Here is a 21,676-nt window from a genome sequence, read left to right as displayed (position 1 = left end):
ATTTTTAGGGAGTCTGATAGGGAAAAATTAATTAAAGAAAAGAAATACTATATTGAAAACTTGCAATTTGCAAATTCTAAAAAAATAGTAATTTCTATATTAAAAAAATTATAAAATAATAAATCGCAATATCAAAAAATATAGAGTAATAACTTTTCAATTAACGAAAGCTATAAAATAGCAAATTGGTTGCAAAACAGTAATTTCTATATAAAAATAATAAAAAATTGTAACTTCTATATTGAATAAAATTATAAAATGGTAAATTATAGTTTCATATAGAGAACAAAAATTCTAAAATAAAAAATTGGTTGTAAATCAGTGATTCCTATATAAAAATAATAAAAAACTGTAACTTCTATATTAGAAAAAATTATAAAATAATAAATTTCAGTTTCAAATAGATAACTTTTATTAAAAAAATTAATAAGTTTAAGTATTTGTAACATGTATACTATCGAATTTTTTCCGTATTAGATTTTATAGAGTCCAGTTATTTCCGTATCGAATTCGAATTCGTATTTAGTAACTATGTTTATAACACTATTAATTTTATTTTATCTTTTAATATGATGTATATCAAAATCTAAGATAGCCAACTTATTTTCACAATTTTCTATCTACAAAATATTCTAATTAAATGAAATCTTAAAAACATCAAAACTCTAAATTTATATTAATAGAGAAAAAAATTAATTTATATAGTCTTCATTTTGTATAATATACCAACCTAACTCCAAAAACTTTATAATATCAAAGTTATTAAACAGCATAAATTCGTAACCATGAATGATACGGGAAGGAATATTAGGCAGAGAATGCAATTCTTTCACGTCTAACTATATTGTGCACAGATGACAATTCTTTCACGTTTAAACCCTTGACTCAATCTTCATATTGATGTAATGTCAAAGCAATATATCACTTTTAAAAGGTCAACAAATCGCATAACAAATATATTTACATTGTAATTAATAATTATATATATATATATCACATTACATTAATATTAATATAATTTTAATGTGGTTCGCTAGAGGTAGTTTAAGTGGAAATGGGTGGAGATGGGATAGCCGTGGAGTGAAGTCTTACATAACCAAAGATTTTAGGTTCGAATCTTATGCTACCCTCCGGCAGTAGACGGGTGAATAATAAACATGTAAACTCGAAAATCGAAAAATCCTACCAGACTTACAAAAAACATATAACTTTAATGTAATATAATAATTTCCAAATTATTTGAAATCAATCTAATTTAAATTTAAATCTAAACAAAATAATAATAATAATGTTGAATTTAAGCTTCTGTGATCCATAAATTTAATGAGAAGATTTTTTTGGGAAATCACATTATAGTATTTTTGTCGACGTGTTTCGAACTAACGAGTCTGGTTCAACTTGTCCTGACGATGAACCAGACTCATTGATTCAAAAAGCATGGACAAAAATACTATAATATGATTTTGGCAGAAAAATATTTTCATTAAATAATAATAATATTAACCTCAATGACTTCTTACCACACAATCAATTAATAATATTAATACAATTCACAGTAAATTACATTCTAATCAATTAATAAAATACAAATTTTATATACATGGACAATAATTCACGAATAAAATACAAATTTTATATACATGGACAATAATTCACGACAAATATTTGAATGCAATCAATCCAGATCTATCCTTAATTTGACAATAAAACATATTAAAAGAGATTAAATAAATTGCTTGATAAATTTTACGAAAATTAGGATAGGATTCACATGGTTGCGAGAGAGATTTAGAGATGTCGCAAGCTGAAAGTCTTGTACATTATAATTTCACTAATCTCTTTAACTTGGATCGTGGAGACACTGAAGTAGAAACGAAGTATGCCAGAAACATCACGACTCTCTTTAAGTTGGAATATGTAGAGAAAACGACTGAGAAAACGAACTCAGCCAGAAACATTAATTCAAACCATACCGATCGACATTTGGAAAAAGTTGAATCAGATACACATCAATTCAGAGCATGCCGACCTTTAAGAAAAGCGGAATTTTAACAGTCCGGGCGTGATGAGGAGGGTCTCCCCATGCCGCCTCGAACTGCCGAACGAAGTCGTCGCTTAGCAGACCTTCCTCATTCACCACAGCCGACCATGTTCTGAAGAAACTCAGGTACTCTTGCAGGGTCCTCGTCTCTTCGATCTCCAATTCAATGACCGACTCTCCTCCCGCGGCGGGATGAGAAAGGAAAGGGAAGGGCAGAGTCCTGTACTCTTCGAATACCCATCTCCCGCACGGGTCGAAGAAGGGCAGAGTACGCTCAAAGAACCGCTCGAACACTTCGTCCACCGCCGGACTGACGGACGGTTTTGTGTACACCCACACCGCAATCACTCCCCCGGGCTTCCTCAGAACGCGCTTGACCTGCGCGTAAAATGTGTTCAGATCGAACCAGTGGACTGCGGCGGCCACTGTCACGAGATCCACCGAACTTTCAGGGCCGACAATCGAATCAAGTGCGTCGTCCGTCAGCAGAGGCGGCGTGAGGACATACCTTATGTTGGGCCTCCTCTCCGCCTGCTGCAGCTGCTCCTTGCTTATGTCTGTGGCTATTACCCGCTCGTAATATTCGCTAATCTGCAGCCCAAAAAAAAAAAATTAATTATAAACAGCGGAGATGAGACCCATCTCAACTGGGTTTGGTTATGCATGTGAAGGCAGAGACTGACTTGAAGAGCAGCTTGTCCATTCCCTGTGCCCACGTCCCACGCAAGTTGGTGTTTGGGCGTGAGAGAGGAGAGCAACGAGAAAAGCCGAGGCGGATACCGAGGCCTCGCGTTCACATAATCCTTGGCCACCCTCCCGAACACAAACGCTCTTTCTGTTGCCATTCTTTCGGGAAAATAAGAAGAAGAGCAGAAGCAGATTCTCAAATTTATTCCGGAAAACTAACTCCAATCCCAAGGATTAACCAATTGTAGAGTCGGGTCAAGCTTGATTTTGTCGTCGCCGTTTTCGGATAATTAGAATTATATTTTTTACATCAATAAATTAAGACAAACAAGTTTTTCCATTAAATTAAGTCCATTGTTAAGGGATTATTAAAGTTTACGGAGAGTGGTTTATATATTTTATATATAATGAGGTATAATGACGTGGTTTGAAAGGATTATTATATATTTTTTTGTGATTTTTTTGTATGTGGTGGGATTATGTGGTGGAAAAAATTATCATAATTTAATTGTTAAATTAGCATTGAGGAGAGTAATTTTTCGCTGCCAATGGCGAATGAAGGCTGACACATCACTGTTATTCAAGGAAAACCCCTCCACCTATAATATAACCTTATCCGTTTGTAGAGCTCTTAACCAAGCAAAAACGATTTTAGAACATACTCCAAGGCCCAATATGATATCTATTTTTTATTTAGTTTTTAATGTTTCTAAACATTTGACACACACTTCATCACAAAGAAGTGCGTCTCAAATTTTTAGAAACATTAAAAAAATAAAAATAAAAATACGATATTTTTAAATATTTTTATAAATATCAATAAAAATCAAATAATATTAATAAATATTTAAATAATTTGTATCTATATTATAAGGTTGTTTTCTAATTTTTTATTAATATAAATATAATGATAATTAAATTTTAAATTAATTAATTAAATTAGCAAATACTATATAGTAACTAGTACCAGCTATTTAATTTAAATATAATAATGTTGCAATTTGATGAATGGATTTTATATATCTATATATATATATATATATATTCTAGTTTTATAAAATATATGATACTGTTAATATATATTTAAGCTATAATTATTATATATTTAGATTTAATTTAAAATGATTAAATTTAAAAATAATAATTTAAATTATTAAATTTGAAAAGTATTTTTATAAATATTAAAAAATTAAGATACAAAGTATTTAATCATTATATATAATACATGCTCAATGTTATTTTTAATGAATTACGTAAAAGTTAAAAATGAAAAGAATAGGAGTTTGATTCTTCTAGACTCCAGGTAGATTGGAATTTAAAATGGATCGAGTATTTATTTCTTCAAATATATGTGCAAATTATATGAGTAATTTAAACATTTGATTTTTTAACTTTTTATGAAAATTAAATTATATTTAGAAAGTAGAAAACTCTTTAATCTTTATCTCTTGGAATATAATGTGTAAATTATATGAGTAGTTTGAATATTTGATTTTTTGAAATTTTTATGATTTTATTTTCTAATTAGTTTTCAACAATTAGTTAGTTGTTTTCTAATTAATTTTGCCCAAAATTTGATTAGATGTTTTTCAATTAAGTTGAGTTAAAATATATTTTTATACTAAATAATTATTGTAAAGTTAATAATTACCTTCAAAATGGTTCATAACATAATGCTTTCATAAGACAATTTTTCTCTTAAGCAAAAACTATAGATAAAAGATGGATTTACTTAATGCATAATTAAGAGCAAGAATTAAATGTGCTAAGCAAACAAAAGTTATCCATTAAATTTAATTACTATGTTTAAAATAAACCTTATTTCCATGTAACAAATTATTAAACTACTATATTTCCATGTAACAAACTACTAAACTACCATATTGATATTTAATTAGTCTTCTACATATTTAAAATACATGAAATAGAAACATAAATATTATAAAATTCAAATTTATCATTATAAATTAATAAAATATTAATATTTAGAAAAAATAAAAATAAAAATAAAAATTTTAATATAACTTAACCAATTGAAATTTAAAATAAAAATAAAATTCAATTACATAAAACTCTCAAATATTATAAATTTAATGCAAATATAATTTGTTGCGTTATCCTTCTTCTCTATGCGACGATATTGTTCTTTTGGCAAGGTGCCCTTCTGATCTTGATAAGCAACTCAAGCTTCTTAAGGATTTCTGCTCTACCATGGGTATGACTGTTAACACTGACAAAACAAAAATTATGATTATCAAATCCAAGAAGGACACTTGCGCTAATTTTATGTATGACAATAATAACTTGGAGGAAGTGTATTCTTACAAGTACCTAAGAATTGATATCCATTACAAGCTCAACTGGAACCATAGCATTGAGAAAAGGATCAATGGGGGGTGGAAAGCTTATTTTGGTCTTGAAAATAATTGTAAAACAGAAAACCTCGTAATGTGGGATAAAAAGAAGTTCCTCTTTGAAACTTTAGTCACTCCTGTTATCTTATATGGCTGTGAAGTTTGGGGCTGCAGCATCTCTAGAGAATCATGGAGAAAGATTGAGCAAATCCAGAAGCGTTTTATAACTTATAACCTGAAAATTAAAAGTAATACACCCTATCCTATTCTCCTTATAGAAGCAGGTCTTTCCCCTATTGAGAGCCTAGCTATGCTCAGGTTTCTGTTGTACAAGCACAAGCTCAATAACATAGACGATCATAGACTTCCTAAGCTAGCTTTAAATTCCAGCCAAAACCACCTAAGGCTTAACCGAGGATGGCATAAAGACACAAGGGCCTGGTTAAACTATTGGGAGATCAATGAGAATGATGCTTTGCAAAACATAAATAACATTAAAGATATTGTTACTTCTAAGTTCAAAGAAAAATTGTGGTGTGAGAAAGATTTAGCGTCTAAAATAAAATTAAGTTATTATAAGAAGGTCATCAACCCCACCCTTGAAGATCAAAAGTATCTCTCTATTTTAACTAGCTCAAAGAAGAAAATTAATATAGCAAAGACTAGAACGAATTCTCATGAGCTCCATAGTGAAACAGGTCGTTGGGCAGTTCCTAAAACACCATGGACGGAAAGGATCTGCCATATTTGTGAGAATAGGAGCATCGAGGATGAAAACCACTTCCTCTTAGAGTGCCCTGCATACAACCACATTAGATCTCAATTTCACAATCTTTGTTACAATACTGATCTTCCTAGCCTTTTACAATGCCAAAATTATAGTGAACTCGGGAGGCTTCTCTCCAAGCTTTTTGAGCATAGGAATAAAATCTTAAATCAAAATAAATAATTTGTCTATTTAGGTCCGATAGATCATTATTTGGTCTCAGCGGACGTTAACCATCATCATCATCAATTATAAATAAATAAAAACAAATGTTTATAAAAATTTGTCCAAATAAAGAAACTTAAGCTTTTTCTATTTAAACCTCAAATAAAGAAAATATAAAAAAATTAATCAAATTAAATTAATACCAAGTCAATGAAAAAACCAAAGGGTTATACCTGCTGCGCACATATAATAAATAATAAAATTATTTTTTTAATTAATTTAGTATAGAAATATATAAAATATTAATTATATTTTGCAAAGAAATATTCAATATATGCACAATGTTTTTCTTATCCATCTTTATTTTTTATCTAAAACTAACATGATGATTATTATGAACGGAAAATAATAAGACTATATATATTCTTTATTTAAGATATTTGATTGTAATATAATAATGAGTTTGTAAATGTTTCATTAGAAATAACAATCAAATTTAGTTGTTGATCTATTTAACTGTTGGAGGCTTGCTCAAGTTTTTTAACATGTAAAGCTGGTTCTGATTCTTCAACTTGCTCTGACGATGAACCACACTAGTTTGAACCACACTAGTTAGTTCGAAACGCGTCGACAAATTATAGATCTTGTGATTTATGCCAAAAAATCTCTAGTAAGCCTGATATGGATCACAGAAGCCTCAACTCACTAATAGAAATAACAATTTATAATTTCTTGTTATACTTGTCACAATCATGATGTAACGCTTTCAGTTTTGGCTTTGATCAAAAATTTATGGCACTTATTTATAGTTAAATATTAGAAATTTTTTTTTTATTATTGTTTGAATTTATTTATTTGTAAAGTGATTGGTTGAGGTCTTATTATCGGTTGCTTAGTAACTCTTATATCTATCTATATATAAGTCTTCTGGATTAATCAAATTGTTAATATTTGGTCCACATTTCGAACCAACTAATGTGGTTCATCCTCACGACAAAGTGAGAAATCAAACCATCTGTAGGATTAAATAATATGGATGCATCATTGCCTAGAGAGTAACTCTTATATCTATCTAGATATAAGTCTTTTGGATTAATCAAATTGTGAAGATTTGGTCCACATTTCGAACCAACTAATGTGGTTCATCCTCACGACAAAATGAGAAATCAAACCATCTGTAAGAATAAATAATATGGACGCATCATTGCCTAGAGTTAGCTGGTACAAATTAGAGAGGTTGGTAAAAACTAGCTATTATGGAATAATTTAATATAAAATATTATTTTTACAAATTTATTGACTTATATAAAATAATTATTGACTTATATAAAATAATTTTTAATAATATCACTTTATAAAATATTATTTGAAAGTGGGGTATCTAATTTTTCTATCTATTAGTTACTAATTTTTTGTTTTTAATTTTATTTTTTTCTTTGTTTTTAATTTAAAATGACTTATTATTATATTAAAAACATATTTTAATAAATTTAATTATAATCAATTTTATATATTAAGAAAAATAAAAAACACACAAATATTATATTTTTTAATTTTTGGTGATGACATTTAACAATATAATATTTTATTAGTCATTTTATTTTTTAATGAAATTTTTGTGTTTATAATTTTTTTTCATTTAATTAAACTATATTTAAACTAATAAAAATAAGTAATAACTACATTATATAAGCCTTGGTATATTCAATTGTGTGTTTAAAATACATAAGATAGTTAATAACCCTGTTATATTCGATCGTGTGTTTAAAATATATAATATAGTTATTGAAACAATTATATAAGTTTTTAAACCATTATTTATGACATTAAATTTAACTATGAGTTGTTTCTTCTTTATACTATTTCCATGATGTTATTAGTTGTTTTTTTCTTTACACTATTTCCATAATGTTATATGGACTATATGGACTCTTTATGTGAAAGCATATTCTCAAAGTTTTCGCATTAATAAACAAATTCTCTTAAGCAAAGCCATGTGTTTAAAGTTTTAATTAGTATTTATGTTTTTGAAGTGGAAATTTACATTGTTGGATTTTTTAGGTTAGGTTAATATTTTTATAATGTTGAATTTTTTTATGTTGTGTTAATTTTATTAGATCGTTAAGTATCATATTCATGTTTATTTTTTATAAGAATGTATTAAAATATATAAGGGTTAAAAAAATATTAAAATTATATAAAATTATATATTAATGTGGTAAAAGTTGAGAAATTATGATATATTTGTAAATAGGAAGGTTTGTAAATTTGAAGGGACTTGGTTTATATAAATTTGAATACATATATATATGAAAAAAAGAGATTTAGTTTGCATATAATTGAAAAGATTTAGTTTAATAGGTAGATTTGAAGAGACTTATTTTGATGTAAAGGGAGTTGTTGGCATGGAACTGAGTTTAGCTTTTTTTTTTTCTTAATTTACAATTTTGAAGAAATATAGATTTTTTATAAAGTTTTAGTTTTAAAAAGACTTACAATTATTTTTAGAAGATCAACATTGAGTTGCAATTTTAAGGATATATAAAATTTGAAGAAGTAGAAGTTTTAAGGAAGCCACACATTTTAGTAAGCCATAAATTTGAAAGGACTTTCAATTTGAGGAAGATGTAGCATGTTAAAAAATGGAAAGGCAAGGGAATTTCAAAGGTCAAATAGGAATAAATAAACATAATTATAATCTCACCTATAATATATCACATTTATTAAAATTAAAAATTTATGATCCTCAACAAGTTAGCTACTTCATGCCACATCAACAACTATATAGCTAACGCAGGGTTGAACATGTGGAAAATTTGTCCCACATGTCACCATCATATAATACCATGTCCACAAGTTGGACACATCAGTTGTCACGTCATAACCGAATCCTGGCAAGGGTTAAACATCCAGATTTCTTTTATAGTCAACAACTCAACTTTCCAGATATCATGACTCCTAGATATTTGGAACTTCAAGACCTCATAGTGAGGGGGTTTGGCTCCTCAATCTCCATTAATTCCTTGCTTTGTTGAGCAGTTTGTTCTTCAGCTTGCCCTATGTGCTGAGAGTGCCATGAAGCGAAGTTATTTGAAGCCAAATACAAAACATTCATATGTTGAGCAAGGAATAAGGTATAAAGATGATTGCATTTCCATTTCTAGAGACTTGGTCCATTAGTTTTGCAAGTGCAAGAGACTCGTCATATTGAAGTCATGAGTTTCATTGACTTCTTCTAACTCTATTAGCTTAGCAATAGTGGCCATCAAGGCTCTGTTGTTTCATTGATTTGTTTCTTTGTAACTATATCCATCTCTACATTGCGAAAAATAGAGGACTAATTAGTTGCAAAGTGAAACTAAACAATACTCATATTGAAACTAGAGTGCCTTTAACCCAAGACCAGAATTGCATGAGTGTATCTACGGGATGAAACAGAATTAATTCAATTCACTTAAATCCATGAAAAGGAGCCAAAAGTACAAAGAAGACCTAAGTAATTGATTTCCCAAAACCCTCTAAATGGGCCTTACCTCGATTACAAGTCATAAACTTGAATGAAGGAAAGACAACCCACAAACCAACAAATACCCACTTCCTCTATTGATTTGAATTGGGGCAGATTAGTAATGCTATGCTAATTCCCCTCATCATAATATAAAAATGTGTTTGACGTTGTACTCCAAAATAGCAAGTAAAAGCATGAATTTTATGTGTTTTTTCTTAAGATAGTTTCATGAAGAAAAAAACTTAAAACATGAAACCAAAACACTAAATGGAAGCATGAATCAAACAATAATACACCATCCATTGATAAATGATTTCACCCCTCCTGGGATACATCTCCTTGGATCAACTTTAAAGGCATGACCCCTTCTCCTTATGCTCAAAATTCATCAGATAAAGAGTACATAAATGTGCTGACAAAAAGAGTAGCTTGTTTCCCCTTCAAGGAAACATTCTTATGCAAAGAATTCTCACTCTAAACATATGAGAGCCTCCACTAGTCATGAAACAATAAAAAAGATAAGGGCTCTAAAATCAAGACCCCATACTCCAACTTCCAAGAGCATAAACAAGTAAAACAATCCACTTGAAGTACTTAAACATGTCTCTTTCTCCATACACATATAGAGCAAAGAAGAAAAACAGCTACAACATTGTTGTAATGGCTGCTGCAGGAACACATATGGAGGCTAGAATACCCCTACAAGGTCATCTCCATCTTGGAAATCCTCCATAAATTGAATAAACACTCTGGTTGACCAGGGCACCCATAGGCTTCACTTTACAAAAATCTTATCTAGAAGTGCTCCTTTGACTCTAAAACCTGTTCCAATGAGTTCAAAACTCCAAAAAATGGCTATGTAGCCTCTTTTTGCATCCAATTTCGTCGAAAATTTCCTTATTTATGACTTCTACCAGTCTCCCCACAATTTTCTCCTCCAAATCTCTCTTACTGCTAGTTAAATTCATTATTTGCAATCTAAACTAGCAGTTCCGCCGCAATTAATGATTCTGCCATCATTCCGGTCATTTTCGCGGTTAAAGACTGAGTGATCACATGCGGAGTGGAGGTCCAACGATTAAGGCGACGGTTCTACACCCTATCGGATATCGCAATCTACTGAATTCCATCGGCGTACAGACCCTTACACCATGCACTTTGCGGATCCATTGGAATATTTAACTATAATGCATAAAACATCGCATCTAAGGTCTTATCGCTTTTCACAACTCATCGCAACCACAGTTATCAGTGGGAACATCTGCGAGACTCTTCCCTCTTCCCGATTGTGATATGTGATCGCATCGCATCACAAATCATTTCAGGGTTGATTCTATACCCGATCCTTTCATCGATATGTGATTGCAATCCATCGCAATCGCAACTTAAGCCGATGTCGCATCGCATCCCTTCCATTGTTGGGGGTTGATTTTGTAATGCGATCTTCCTTTCGACTGAATTTTTCGATATGTGAGGGCCAATGGTGGGCTGCCACTTGGCGCCTCCTTATTCATTGAAGACCTTGCCATGTCATCAAGTCAACCCTAAACTTTAACCGGCTTTAGCTTTTGCATACAAGCTCGGATTTGAGTGTCATTCACGCCATTGGATTCAAAATGATGAGCTCTTCAATCTGAAGCTGGACTTATCAAAATTCTGACACTTTGATTTTTTGACAAATTTCGAGCTCCTAATCACTTTCTCCCACTAAAAAACTTTTGGTCTCCAAAAGCATTAAATAATCTACAACTGCTCTGTACTTGTCTACACCGCAAGTATCCTTCATGTCATCCTTCCTTCTCATTCACCTTTCTTTTTTGAAGCCATAAGCAATGAGCCTACACCTGCATCCCCTACAAATTTGTAGTACAATATCTTGCAAATTACATGTTTCGCTATGTGATTAAAGAATTAAAGTTTTATGTTCTTCTCGACCTGTCCATGTCACTATGGCCATCCATAGCAACATCTTCCTAAGAAGAATTCCAAGAAGATTATATGAAAAATCCTTATCAAGGATAATATCCTAAAAGACTTTTCCAAATGAACCCAAACAAGCTTCGCATAGTGAATACTTTTATAACTTGAGTGCTACACACATTTGGAACATACTAAATTGCTACAACTACTCCTACAACATGTGTTCAAGGAAGCATTTTACAAAATGGAATGAACTTGACTCTCAAATTTTCCATTCAAATTGACTATCAACAAGCCAAACTAGCATTGTAATGCTTAAAGAAAAACATTGTTGCATATAAGTGATTTATTTATGAACATCACTTTTACAAATTACCCAACTATGGGGTATTCAACTAGTGCAAAACAGAAACTAACAGACTTCAGTTGGACAAATATTCCACCCATTTCTTACCCAACTAGGTGAATGAACCCTTTATTTGAACTTTCTCTTCTTCTGAAGTTGTTTCAGAGATGGTCGCATCTTGAGCCACTTTTTTTGTTGTCACTTCCTTTTCTGGTGCTTGCATGATCTGCTTGCCCTTACCAGGATGAAGTTGTGGAAACAATTTCCAACACTTCTCTACCCAATGCCCACTGATATTGCAGTGAGTACAAAAGTTATTTTGAGCTCCTCTCGGCTCACTTGCCTTTATCTTTGGATGATATTTTCTCCTTTCGGTCTCAATTCCAGTAGACATAAACATCTTCTCAAGGATTGCTCTCCTTTTATCACACTTATCTACACAATGGTTAGATGGAAGGAAAAAGGTGCATGGAAACATCTTCCTTAACATGTTATTCAAATCCATGTTTGTTTTCCATCATGAAAAGCATTCGAATGAATAGAACGATTATACCTCTTTATGTTTTCCTTTGGCTTACGTTGCCTTCGTGAGGAACTCACGTGGCCTGAAGAACTGAGATTTCCTCCTTCTTCGACGCTTTCATCTCTCTTTGGAGACGTTTTCCCCTTCAAATCCTCCTTACACTTGAGGAACCACGCGGGAACCAGTTCTAGGTGCAAACTCCAACATGTTGCCTCCTCATGTCCTCCCTTACGGAAAAAGGAACATGTGACCCATGAACCATCGCTAGAAGACCATTCTTCTTTTGCGACATAGCCTAAGCCTTCGTATTTAGGCCTCTCCTTAGCTGCAATTGGATTTTTGATGCCCTATTGGTTTATGCCAAGGCCTCCTCCCTTGTAACCCATCTTGGTTAAGAGTTTGGATCCAATGCCTTTACTATGTTTTCCAAAGGCTGCCAATGGATTTACATCAATACTTTTGCATAAGGAAGAAGCTGGTAAATTCTTACCATTTGCTGCATCCTTTGATTGGCATATGAAGATGTTTTTGAATTTCATTGTAATTCGAGATGTTTCCTCTTGGAATCTTCGGATCTCTTCATTTAGCTCCTCGGATTTGGGTGTTGGTAGAAACTCATCTTCCACATCATGTGGACAGAAGGTACAAAATTTTCCATCTACCTTCTCTGAAGGACTTTCTACACTAGCATCTTACATAATAGTTGTAGAAAAACACGAAGATTGTGGAGAAGATAGTGGTTTATCACCATCCTTGTTACCTTCTTCTCTTGGAGAACATTCTCCTCTTGGAGCTCTAAATCCTTCACCTTGCAAATTGGTATTCCTCTCTCCATAAAGGACATTCACCATTTCTGCCATGTCTAAGAAAACCTTTCTAAAATCCTTCACATCCTATGACATTCTTGCGAGCTCTCCTCCTTGGGACATGCTTTGTTTGAAGCTTCTACTACAATTTTAGGTAGAACTTGGTGGTAGAGATTGAAACAATCTTGCTCTCCTTTCCAAAACCTTCTCCTCAATGACCTTCAAAACACATTTACTTGCAAACAACAGTCAATTCCTCCTTGCACAAAGCAAAACCATACCTCTAATACCAACCTAATCTGAATAGGGGCAGATTAGTAATGCTATGCTAATTCCCCTGATTAGAATATAAAAATGTGCTTGAGATTGTACTCCAAAATAGCAAGTAAAAGCATGAATTTTATGTGTTTTTGCTTAAGATAGTTTCATGAAGAAAAAAACTTAAAACATGAAACCAAAACACTAAATGGAAGCATGAATCAAACAATAATACACTAGGCATTGATAAAGGAGTTCACCCCTCGTGGGCTACATCTCCTTGGATCAGCTATAAAAGCATGAACCCTTCTCGTTATGCTCAAAATTATTCAAATAAAGAGTACATAAATGTGCTGAAAAAAAGAGTGGCTTTTTCCCCTTCAAGGAAACATTCTTCTACAAATAATTCTCACTCTAAACATATTACATCCTACAGTTAGTCATGAAACAATCAGCAAGCTAAGGGCTCTCAAACCAAGACCCCATACTCCAAAACTTCCAAGAGCATAAACAAGTACAACAATCCACTTGAAGTACTTAAACATGTCTCTTTCTCCATACACATATATAGCAAAGAAGAAAAACAATTACAGTAGTAATGGTTGCTGCAGGAACACATATGGAGGTTGGAATACCCCTACAAGGTCATCTCTATCTTGGAACTCCTCCATAAACTGAATCAACACTCGAGTTGATTAGGGCACCCATAGGCTTTACTTTACAAAAAGGCTATCTAGAAGTGCTCCTTTGACTCTGAAACCCATTCCAATGAGTTCAAAATGCCCAAAAATGGCCATGTAGCCTCTTCTTGCCTCCAATCTGGTCGAAAATTGCCTTAGTTGTGACTTCTGCTAATCTCCCCACAAGTTTCTCCTCCAAAACTGGCTTACTACGAATTAAATTCATTATCTACAATCTAAACTAGCAGTTCCGTTGCAATCAGTGGTTCCACCATTATTCCTGTCATTTTCGCGGTAAAAGACTGAGTGATCACATGCAGAGTGGAGGTTCGGCAGTTAAGGCGACAATTCTGTACCCTGTTGAATATCACAATTAGCTAAAGTCCATCGGTGTACAGACCCTTATACCAGGTGCTCTGCAGACCCACTGGAATATTTAACTGCAATGCATAAAACATCGCATCTGGGGTCTTATCACTTTTCGCAACTCAATGCAATCGGCATTATTCGTGGGAAAATTTGTGGGACTCTGCCCTCTTCCCAATTGCGATATGTGATCTCATCACATCGAAAATCCTAGCGGGTTCGATTCTATACGTGATCCTTTCGCTGATATGCGATTGTGATCCATCGCAATTGCAACTTCGGCCGATATCGCATCGCATCCCTTCCCTTGCCAGGGGTTGATTCTCTAATGTGATCTGCCTTTCGACTGCGGTTTCCGATATGCGAGGGTAATGGCGAGCTGCCACTTGGCACCTCCTCATTCGCTGAAGACCTTGCCATGTCATCATCTCAACCCTGAACTTTGACCGGCTCTAGCTTCTGCATATGAGCTGGGATTTGAGTGCCGTTCACACCATTGAATTCAGAATGGTGAACTCTTCAATCTGAAGATGAACTTATCAAAATTCTGACACTTTGGATTGACAAATTTTGAGCTCATCATCATCTATCTATTGCCATGATACACCACCATGGCTAGAGCTCTACCAAATCTAGATAGAACCATACACAGAAGAAAGCATCCATAATCCTAAATAGCTTCAGGATGCCTCCACCACATAAATTAACCACGCATGAAGCTAAGAAGGGGAATGGGCTACCCACAACAGGTCCTTATTCACATCATGTAGCAAACTATTTTCTTGGGTAATGTGCCTCTTGGGCCTTGATTAATGTTTGAAACCATATCTAAGAAATTTGGAGTGTGCCCACAACCTCATTTGTTTATTAGGGTAACAAGTTCAAGGTTGGTTACCATTTTAGATCAATGATTAGCTTTTGAATTCAACTTCATTTTGACAAGATATGTTTGCAAATTGTGCAAATGAATATGATTGATCGATGTGAAGGCTTTGTTGTTTATTACTTTGATTAGCAATAAAGAGTCTCTGGTAACTAATATGAATTGAATATTTTCACTTTGGCTAATCAAGGTCTTAAACGAAGCGAATATGCTTCGACAACGTCCTTAGATGTCCTTCTTGAACCCCAATTAAATTGGTTCTTCTAGGATCTTGTATGATTCCATCCTTGTATAGTTGATGATAACCATTTCTATAACAAGTATAGTTGATGAATAATAGTCCAAAGAGTTTCTCACATAAGCAAGTCTAATTAGCAAGTAGGAAATTAAGTTTTCAGTTTTTTTAACAATTTATATATATATATATATATATATATATATATATATATATATATATATATATATATATATATATATATTTTATAATAATAATAATAATAATTTAAGTTTAAGACATAACTAGGCCAAATACCAAATTGTTGTATGAGATTCCCTTGTTTGTGGGACAAAACAGTTAAGCACAATGATTTGACTACTAAAGCCTATGGAGATGTAAGTACTCTACCAAATTCTAGATTTGAACCTATGAATATTTATAATTTATTGTTTTGCATAATTTAAATTTATTTTTATCTAATTTTTCTTTATCTTTAAATTTAATGTACACTAACTCATCACCCTCATTTATTATTTAAGGAAAAACACACCACGTCATTCATAAATAATAATAATAATATACTTTATTAATTTACTAAATATCTTTATCTATATATATATATATATATATATATCACTAAAGTTGATCATTGTAGCTAAAAGATCCCTCAACATCTCCTTCTCCTAGGAAATGAACTAGGATGCCTGGAAATTCTACCCAATAATTATTATGACTTAAGGAGAAATGAAATAGGATGCCTAGAGATTCTAGCCAATAATTATTATGACTTGAAGAGATATGAACTAGCTAATAATTATTATGACTTGAGGAGAGTCTACCCAATAATTATTATGACTTAATAGTTTTTTTCTTGTAACACTGTTAGTCTTTTTTATCTTTTAATGTGATATATATCAAAATCTAACATAACCAATTTATTTTCATAACTTTCTATTTACAAAATACTCCAATTAAATAAAATCTTAAAAACATCACAACTCTAAATTTATATTAATACTTTGGTTTGTCTTCAAACAAACCAATAACAAAAAAATATTTATATAATCCTTATTTTATTTAATATACCAAACCTAACTTCAAAAGAATAATAATAAAAATAAATAATTATAATATCAAATTATTAAACAACATAAATTCATAACCTTGAATGATACAGGAAGGAATATTATCGGGAGAATGCAATTCTTTCACGTTTAAACCTTTGACTCAATCTTGATATTGATATGTAATTTCAAGGCAATAGATCACTTTTTCTTAACTTTTGAAAGGTTAACAAATCATGTAACAAACATATTTACGTCGTATCTATATATACTAGCAATTGTCCCAAAAGGTACAAAGAGAGGCTGATAGGATTATTAAATTAGAATTGTTGAATTTCTCTAGAAGAGATGTTGGTTCAAGTGAATTATTAGGCAGTATAAGAGGACCCCGAGTTTAAATATGGGCTACTAAAATGCTCTTATAAGCTCGCACTCTTTTGAAATTGATTACCCATAAATTAACCACAACACTCAAAATAAACAGATCTAAACCAACGAATATGACGATATGGGCGTGGCTTAAACCCTGGAACCGCCAAAATCATGGAATGTAATAATTATAAGAATTTACATCTCTTTTTAGCGTAAAATTACCTTAAGTTAAAAAAACGAATAAAGTCAACACGTTCACAACCTCTAGCTTTGTAGCATGAAGAGCATTTCAACAAATTTTAAGAATTAAATAAGGTGAGACTGAATAATCTGAACAATGCCATGAAATGGAATGGAATGCAAATGAAGACTCGGCCGTATTGCTGTGTAAAGCCTTACCCTTTACTTCTTTACAGACTTGAGCTTCACCGCAAGAAATACGAGTAAGAGAAAATTCTTCACCCTCTGCTGTCACATCATCGTCCTGTAGCAAACAGAGCTCTTTCATTTAACATCAAACATGTGAACCCAGCAGCACCAGCATTATCGCCTTTCTTTTGCCAGAAGGAAGATAGTGAAACAAGATATTCACAGCTCGAAATGTTGAAATAAGCAGGGACGACAATAAATTTAAATCTTTTATCAGCATAAAATTAGATAATGTTGAAGAGTCGGATGGAGTAAACATGTTGACAACTTCTGTATTTCCGAAATGTAGGGCGTTTCAGGAAGTTTTCACAAACTAAATTATGGCAAGACTGAATAAACTGGACAATGCCATGAAATAGAATGGAATGCAAAAGAAGACTCAGTCGTATTGCCCTAAAAAGCCTTACCCTTTACTTGTTTAGAGTTTCTCCGCATGAGATATGAGTGGCAAAAAATTATTCACCCTCGGCTTTCATGTTTACGTCCTATATCCGATAGAGCTCATGCATATAAAATCATATATGTGAAACCCCAGCAGCACCAGCATTACTGTTTTCCGGAAGAAAGATGGTGAAAGCGAGATATTCCTAGCTGAAGACAGGTATGCCCCCTGCGCAACTCGAAGTACTGAAATAAGCAGGGATGGCAATTAATTTACTTTTGTTTTTAGCATGAAACACGCTGACAACCTCTGGGCTTCTCAAAGGGAATGCATTTCAAGGAATTTTTACGAATTAAATTAATATAACACTGAATAATGTGAACAATGCCCTGAAATGGAACGGAATCCAAACGAAGACTTCTTATTGCCACGAAAAGCCTTACCCTTTACTTCTGTCCCTTTACTTCTTTACAGACATGAGCTTTCACATCAATGTCCTCTAGCAAACAGAACTCATTCATACAACATGAAATATGCGAAACCTCATAAAAAATCAAATATGTGAAAACCCAACAGCTCCAGCGGTTGTAGTCAATCTTTGACCGAATACCAAGAAGTTTTGAAGCATCGACGCCCCCTCCTACAAGTTGTAGCTTCTTCAAATCCACTGATAATGAACAGGACTGCAATGCTCTAATAATAATAGCGGGCATGCATGCATCCCAGCCCATAAACGGAAACAATACTGGGTAATAATAGAAAGCTCCCCTTAACTTAAAAAATCTTCGAGCTTTATCCATTTGTAGTTGGCTTTTGACAACCTGATGCTTAGAAATCAATCATCCCTGTAATGTGTAACAACTGCTTGTAAACTCGACAATGGTTAAAAAATATTCGAGCTTTATCCATTTGTAACAACTGCCTATAAACTCGGCAATGCTTAAATCAATGGTTGAAAGTGTCTCACCTAATCAAACGGAGTAGGGTAAAAGTGTTGACAATTGTTGATGCATAGGAAGGCCTATCGGCCTAAAATGTGATACAATAATTTTTAAATTCTTTAAAACAAATTTAATTAAAATCTAAATTTAAATAAAATAACATTAATATCAATATCAATATTAATAGCTTAAAGTTATTATATATAATCAATTAATAATATTAATATAATACAATCTTATTGATAAATTCAACAATCTTATTAAAAATAATATTAATATTTTTTTTTTCTGCGTAAAGGCTACTTCTATTAAAAAAGAGAAAAATATATGTACAAAGAGGTCAAGACCTCAGAGGGGGCTGAAGCCATCCCTCAACCAGATATCCTGATACACATAAACCCCTTTGACAACCATCCCGAGATTGAGAAAACTTAAGACATATTTTTCAAATCCGTTACAGACAAAAGTGTGAACCAGAGCTGTGATTATCACTGCAGTACTATCGACGACTATGGCTTTACTGATAATCATTCTGCCTTGATAGCCATATACAAAATTGGACAAAAACAATAGCTTTCTGAGCCATGACCTGATACAATTCATAGGACTATAATGGTGAGTATCATTACTAAACCAGGAGCTGAAACAAAACAGAATTACCATTATCCAGAGAAGCATAACAGAAAGATGAAAAAGACCAGAAGAGAGACTGCCATCAGTGGGCATTGTACCAAATTCATCAAACATGTTTATGAGAGTCTAGAGCATCCCTTTCCACCTGGCTAGGAGAGCCCATCCACGTGACGACCGCGTTGTCTTCATCTCCCATGTCGCCGCCACCTGGAGGAGTTTCCAAATTCAGAATGCCACCGGGAGGATGCTCCGGCTCACCTGCATGCAAATTGCGCTGTGTAGAGTCCACTGGAGGCTGAGGAGCTTCAGGCGCATTCCCCTCTTCCTGCATATTGTCACCATTGAACACGACGCCAGCCACCTCTCCCTGAAGAACGCTATCGTCCTGAGACTGAGATGTAGTGGTATGGACAGAGCTGCTAGGCTTATCCTCCTCCTCAGCTAGGATCACTATAATACTGGCTGATAGAACGGGTTTATTGAGCCTACTGTGGAATTTGAAATGGGTGGTTTGGAAGGAATTGTGCGCGAAGGGCCTGCCATGATCAGAAGGCGGAGAGGATGGGGAGGTTGAGGCCAGTGGAACTATATTCTGGGGGGCAGATTGAGAAGCGCGGCCACGATTGCCAGTGGTGCCTCCACGGCGAGAAACTCCACGACGTCGGACCATTTTCGAACTAACAGAGAGACCTGGGAAGGGAATTAAGCAGGACCAGATGGGATAGGGCCGAGAGTAGGCAGACCAGGCTGAAACCATATACCAGATGAGCTCCCAAGCGGCCAGAACGAAGCATGGGTGCGAGAAAAAAAGCAGACGGATATAGAAGGAGCCGAGGAGGGTGATGGCATAAACCAGAAGTCGAGCCATAGATAAATCAACCTGTGCGGGCTCTCGAGATGAGCACGCATTCAATGTCGAATGCCTGACCATTATTCTGTACCCCGTAACATTCATTTCAATTGCGGTGGGTTTATGGGATCTGCGCCAGAGTGCCAGGTGCAGGGACAGCTGTCGGCGGGGAGTAACTCCGTCTTTAATGGATCACAATGACACCCGCATCCGGGTGTGTATCTTCTTCTTGGTTCATATCATTCTTCACAATGTTATGGAAGTTTAAGAGCTGATCCTCTGAGGCAATGCTGGAGAGCGAACCTGCAAAGAAATCTAACCCACATTCCACTCCTATATTAGCTAGAAAATCAGCCAGCTTGTTTCCTTCCCGCCTAGTGTGTTTGAATGAAATTGCTTTGTGTTGAGAAAGCCATTTGTCAATTAGCTCAAGTCTTTGAGCCATTCTCCAACTGCTGCTGACCTTGTGTGTGGGAGTACCCTGCATGATTTTTGTAACCATGTTTATGATGATTTGCGAGTCCCCTTCAATGATGAGTGGGAAAAAACCTCTGTCCTGAGCTAAGATAAGACCTCGCCATAATCCTTCCAGTTCCGCTGAGTTGTTAGAGTCCCAACCTTTTGAGCCGAGAAAGAGCAATAAAGGTGTACCGTGATGATCTCTGAAGACTCCCCCAAATCCTGCTTTTCCTGGATTACCCTTTGAGGCTCCGTCGAAATTGAGTTGGATCGTGTTGCTGGGCGGTGGAATCCATCTTGTCGGGATTTGGTTACTCATAGTAGGATTGCCTTTAAATGTAGGCTTTTGATTCAGATGAATATTCCAGTTGGCCCAGATGGATTGTTCCTGCGGCAGCATTGGAAAATCTTCCTGGGACCAAGACTTAATGGATAGAGTTTCTTTAATGTTCTGGTGTAACCTAGTCCAGATCTGCTCTATAGACATTGATTGGTCCTTGAAAACCCTGTGATTCCGCTCCTTCCAGATGTTCCACATCAGTAGACCAGGGATAAGCTGCCAAAGAGTGTTGAGGAGTTTGCTTTGATAGGGCGCTTGGCTCCAGTTACGAATAGTAGCTTTAATATCCCCATGCACTCTGCCTTCTTTTTGGCATCGGAAGCTAACCTTTTCCCACAGCTTCCGTCCTATTTGACAAGTCTGCATTAGATGTAAAGCTGATTCCTCTGCTTGCTTGCAGTTGAGACATATAGATGGGCCATAAAAACTCCTTTTTCTGAGGTTATCCCAAGTGAGAATTTTATTGTGACATAGGAGCCAAAGAAAAGTGGACACCTTCGGCCAGTTAGAGGAATCCCAGATTTTATTCCATAAGACATCTTTGATTATCCGTTCCTTGATGATTACATTGTATGCTTCCCTTGTGGTAAAAGTGCCCTTCTCTTCATATCCCCATCTTAGAATGTCCATTCCTTCTGAGGAGAGGATTTGCCTTTTTTGTAATTCGGAGGAGAGAGAGATCTGAG

General features: G+C 34.1%; 1 protein-coding gene across 1 annotated transcript; it reads right to left on the bottom strand.

Moving 5' to 3' along the window:
* Window positions 1-1,737: 1,737 nt before the first annotated feature.
* LOC149155507 (uncharacterized) lies at window positions 1,738-2,959 on the bottom strand. Its single transcript, XM_089440544.1, has 2 exons — window positions 2,725-2,959; window positions 1,738-2,632 (listed from the first exon to the last, which is right to left on the bottom strand). The coding sequence occupies exons 1-2, from the start codon at window positions 2,884-2,886 to the stop codon at window positions 2,015-2,017; spliced, it is 780 nt and encodes a 259-aa protein (XP_089296670.1). The 5' UTR covers window positions 2,887-2,959; the 3' UTR covers window positions 1,738-2,014.
* Between the last annotated feature and the right edge of the window lie 18,717 nt (window positions 2,960-21,676).

Source organism: Pinus tabuliformis, chromosome 9 (genome assembly GCF_031772625.1).
Source record: "Pinus tabuliformis cultivar Carrire ecotype Pingquan chromosome 9, CPIR1, whole genome shotgun sequence".
Classification (NCBI taxonomy): domain Eukaryota; kingdom Viridiplantae; phylum Streptophyta; class Pinopsida; order Pinales; family Pinaceae; genus Pinus; species Pinus tabuliformis.
The sequence above is the reverse complement of the archived record's forward strand: the minus strand, read 5'-3'. Positions and strand labels throughout refer to the sequence as shown.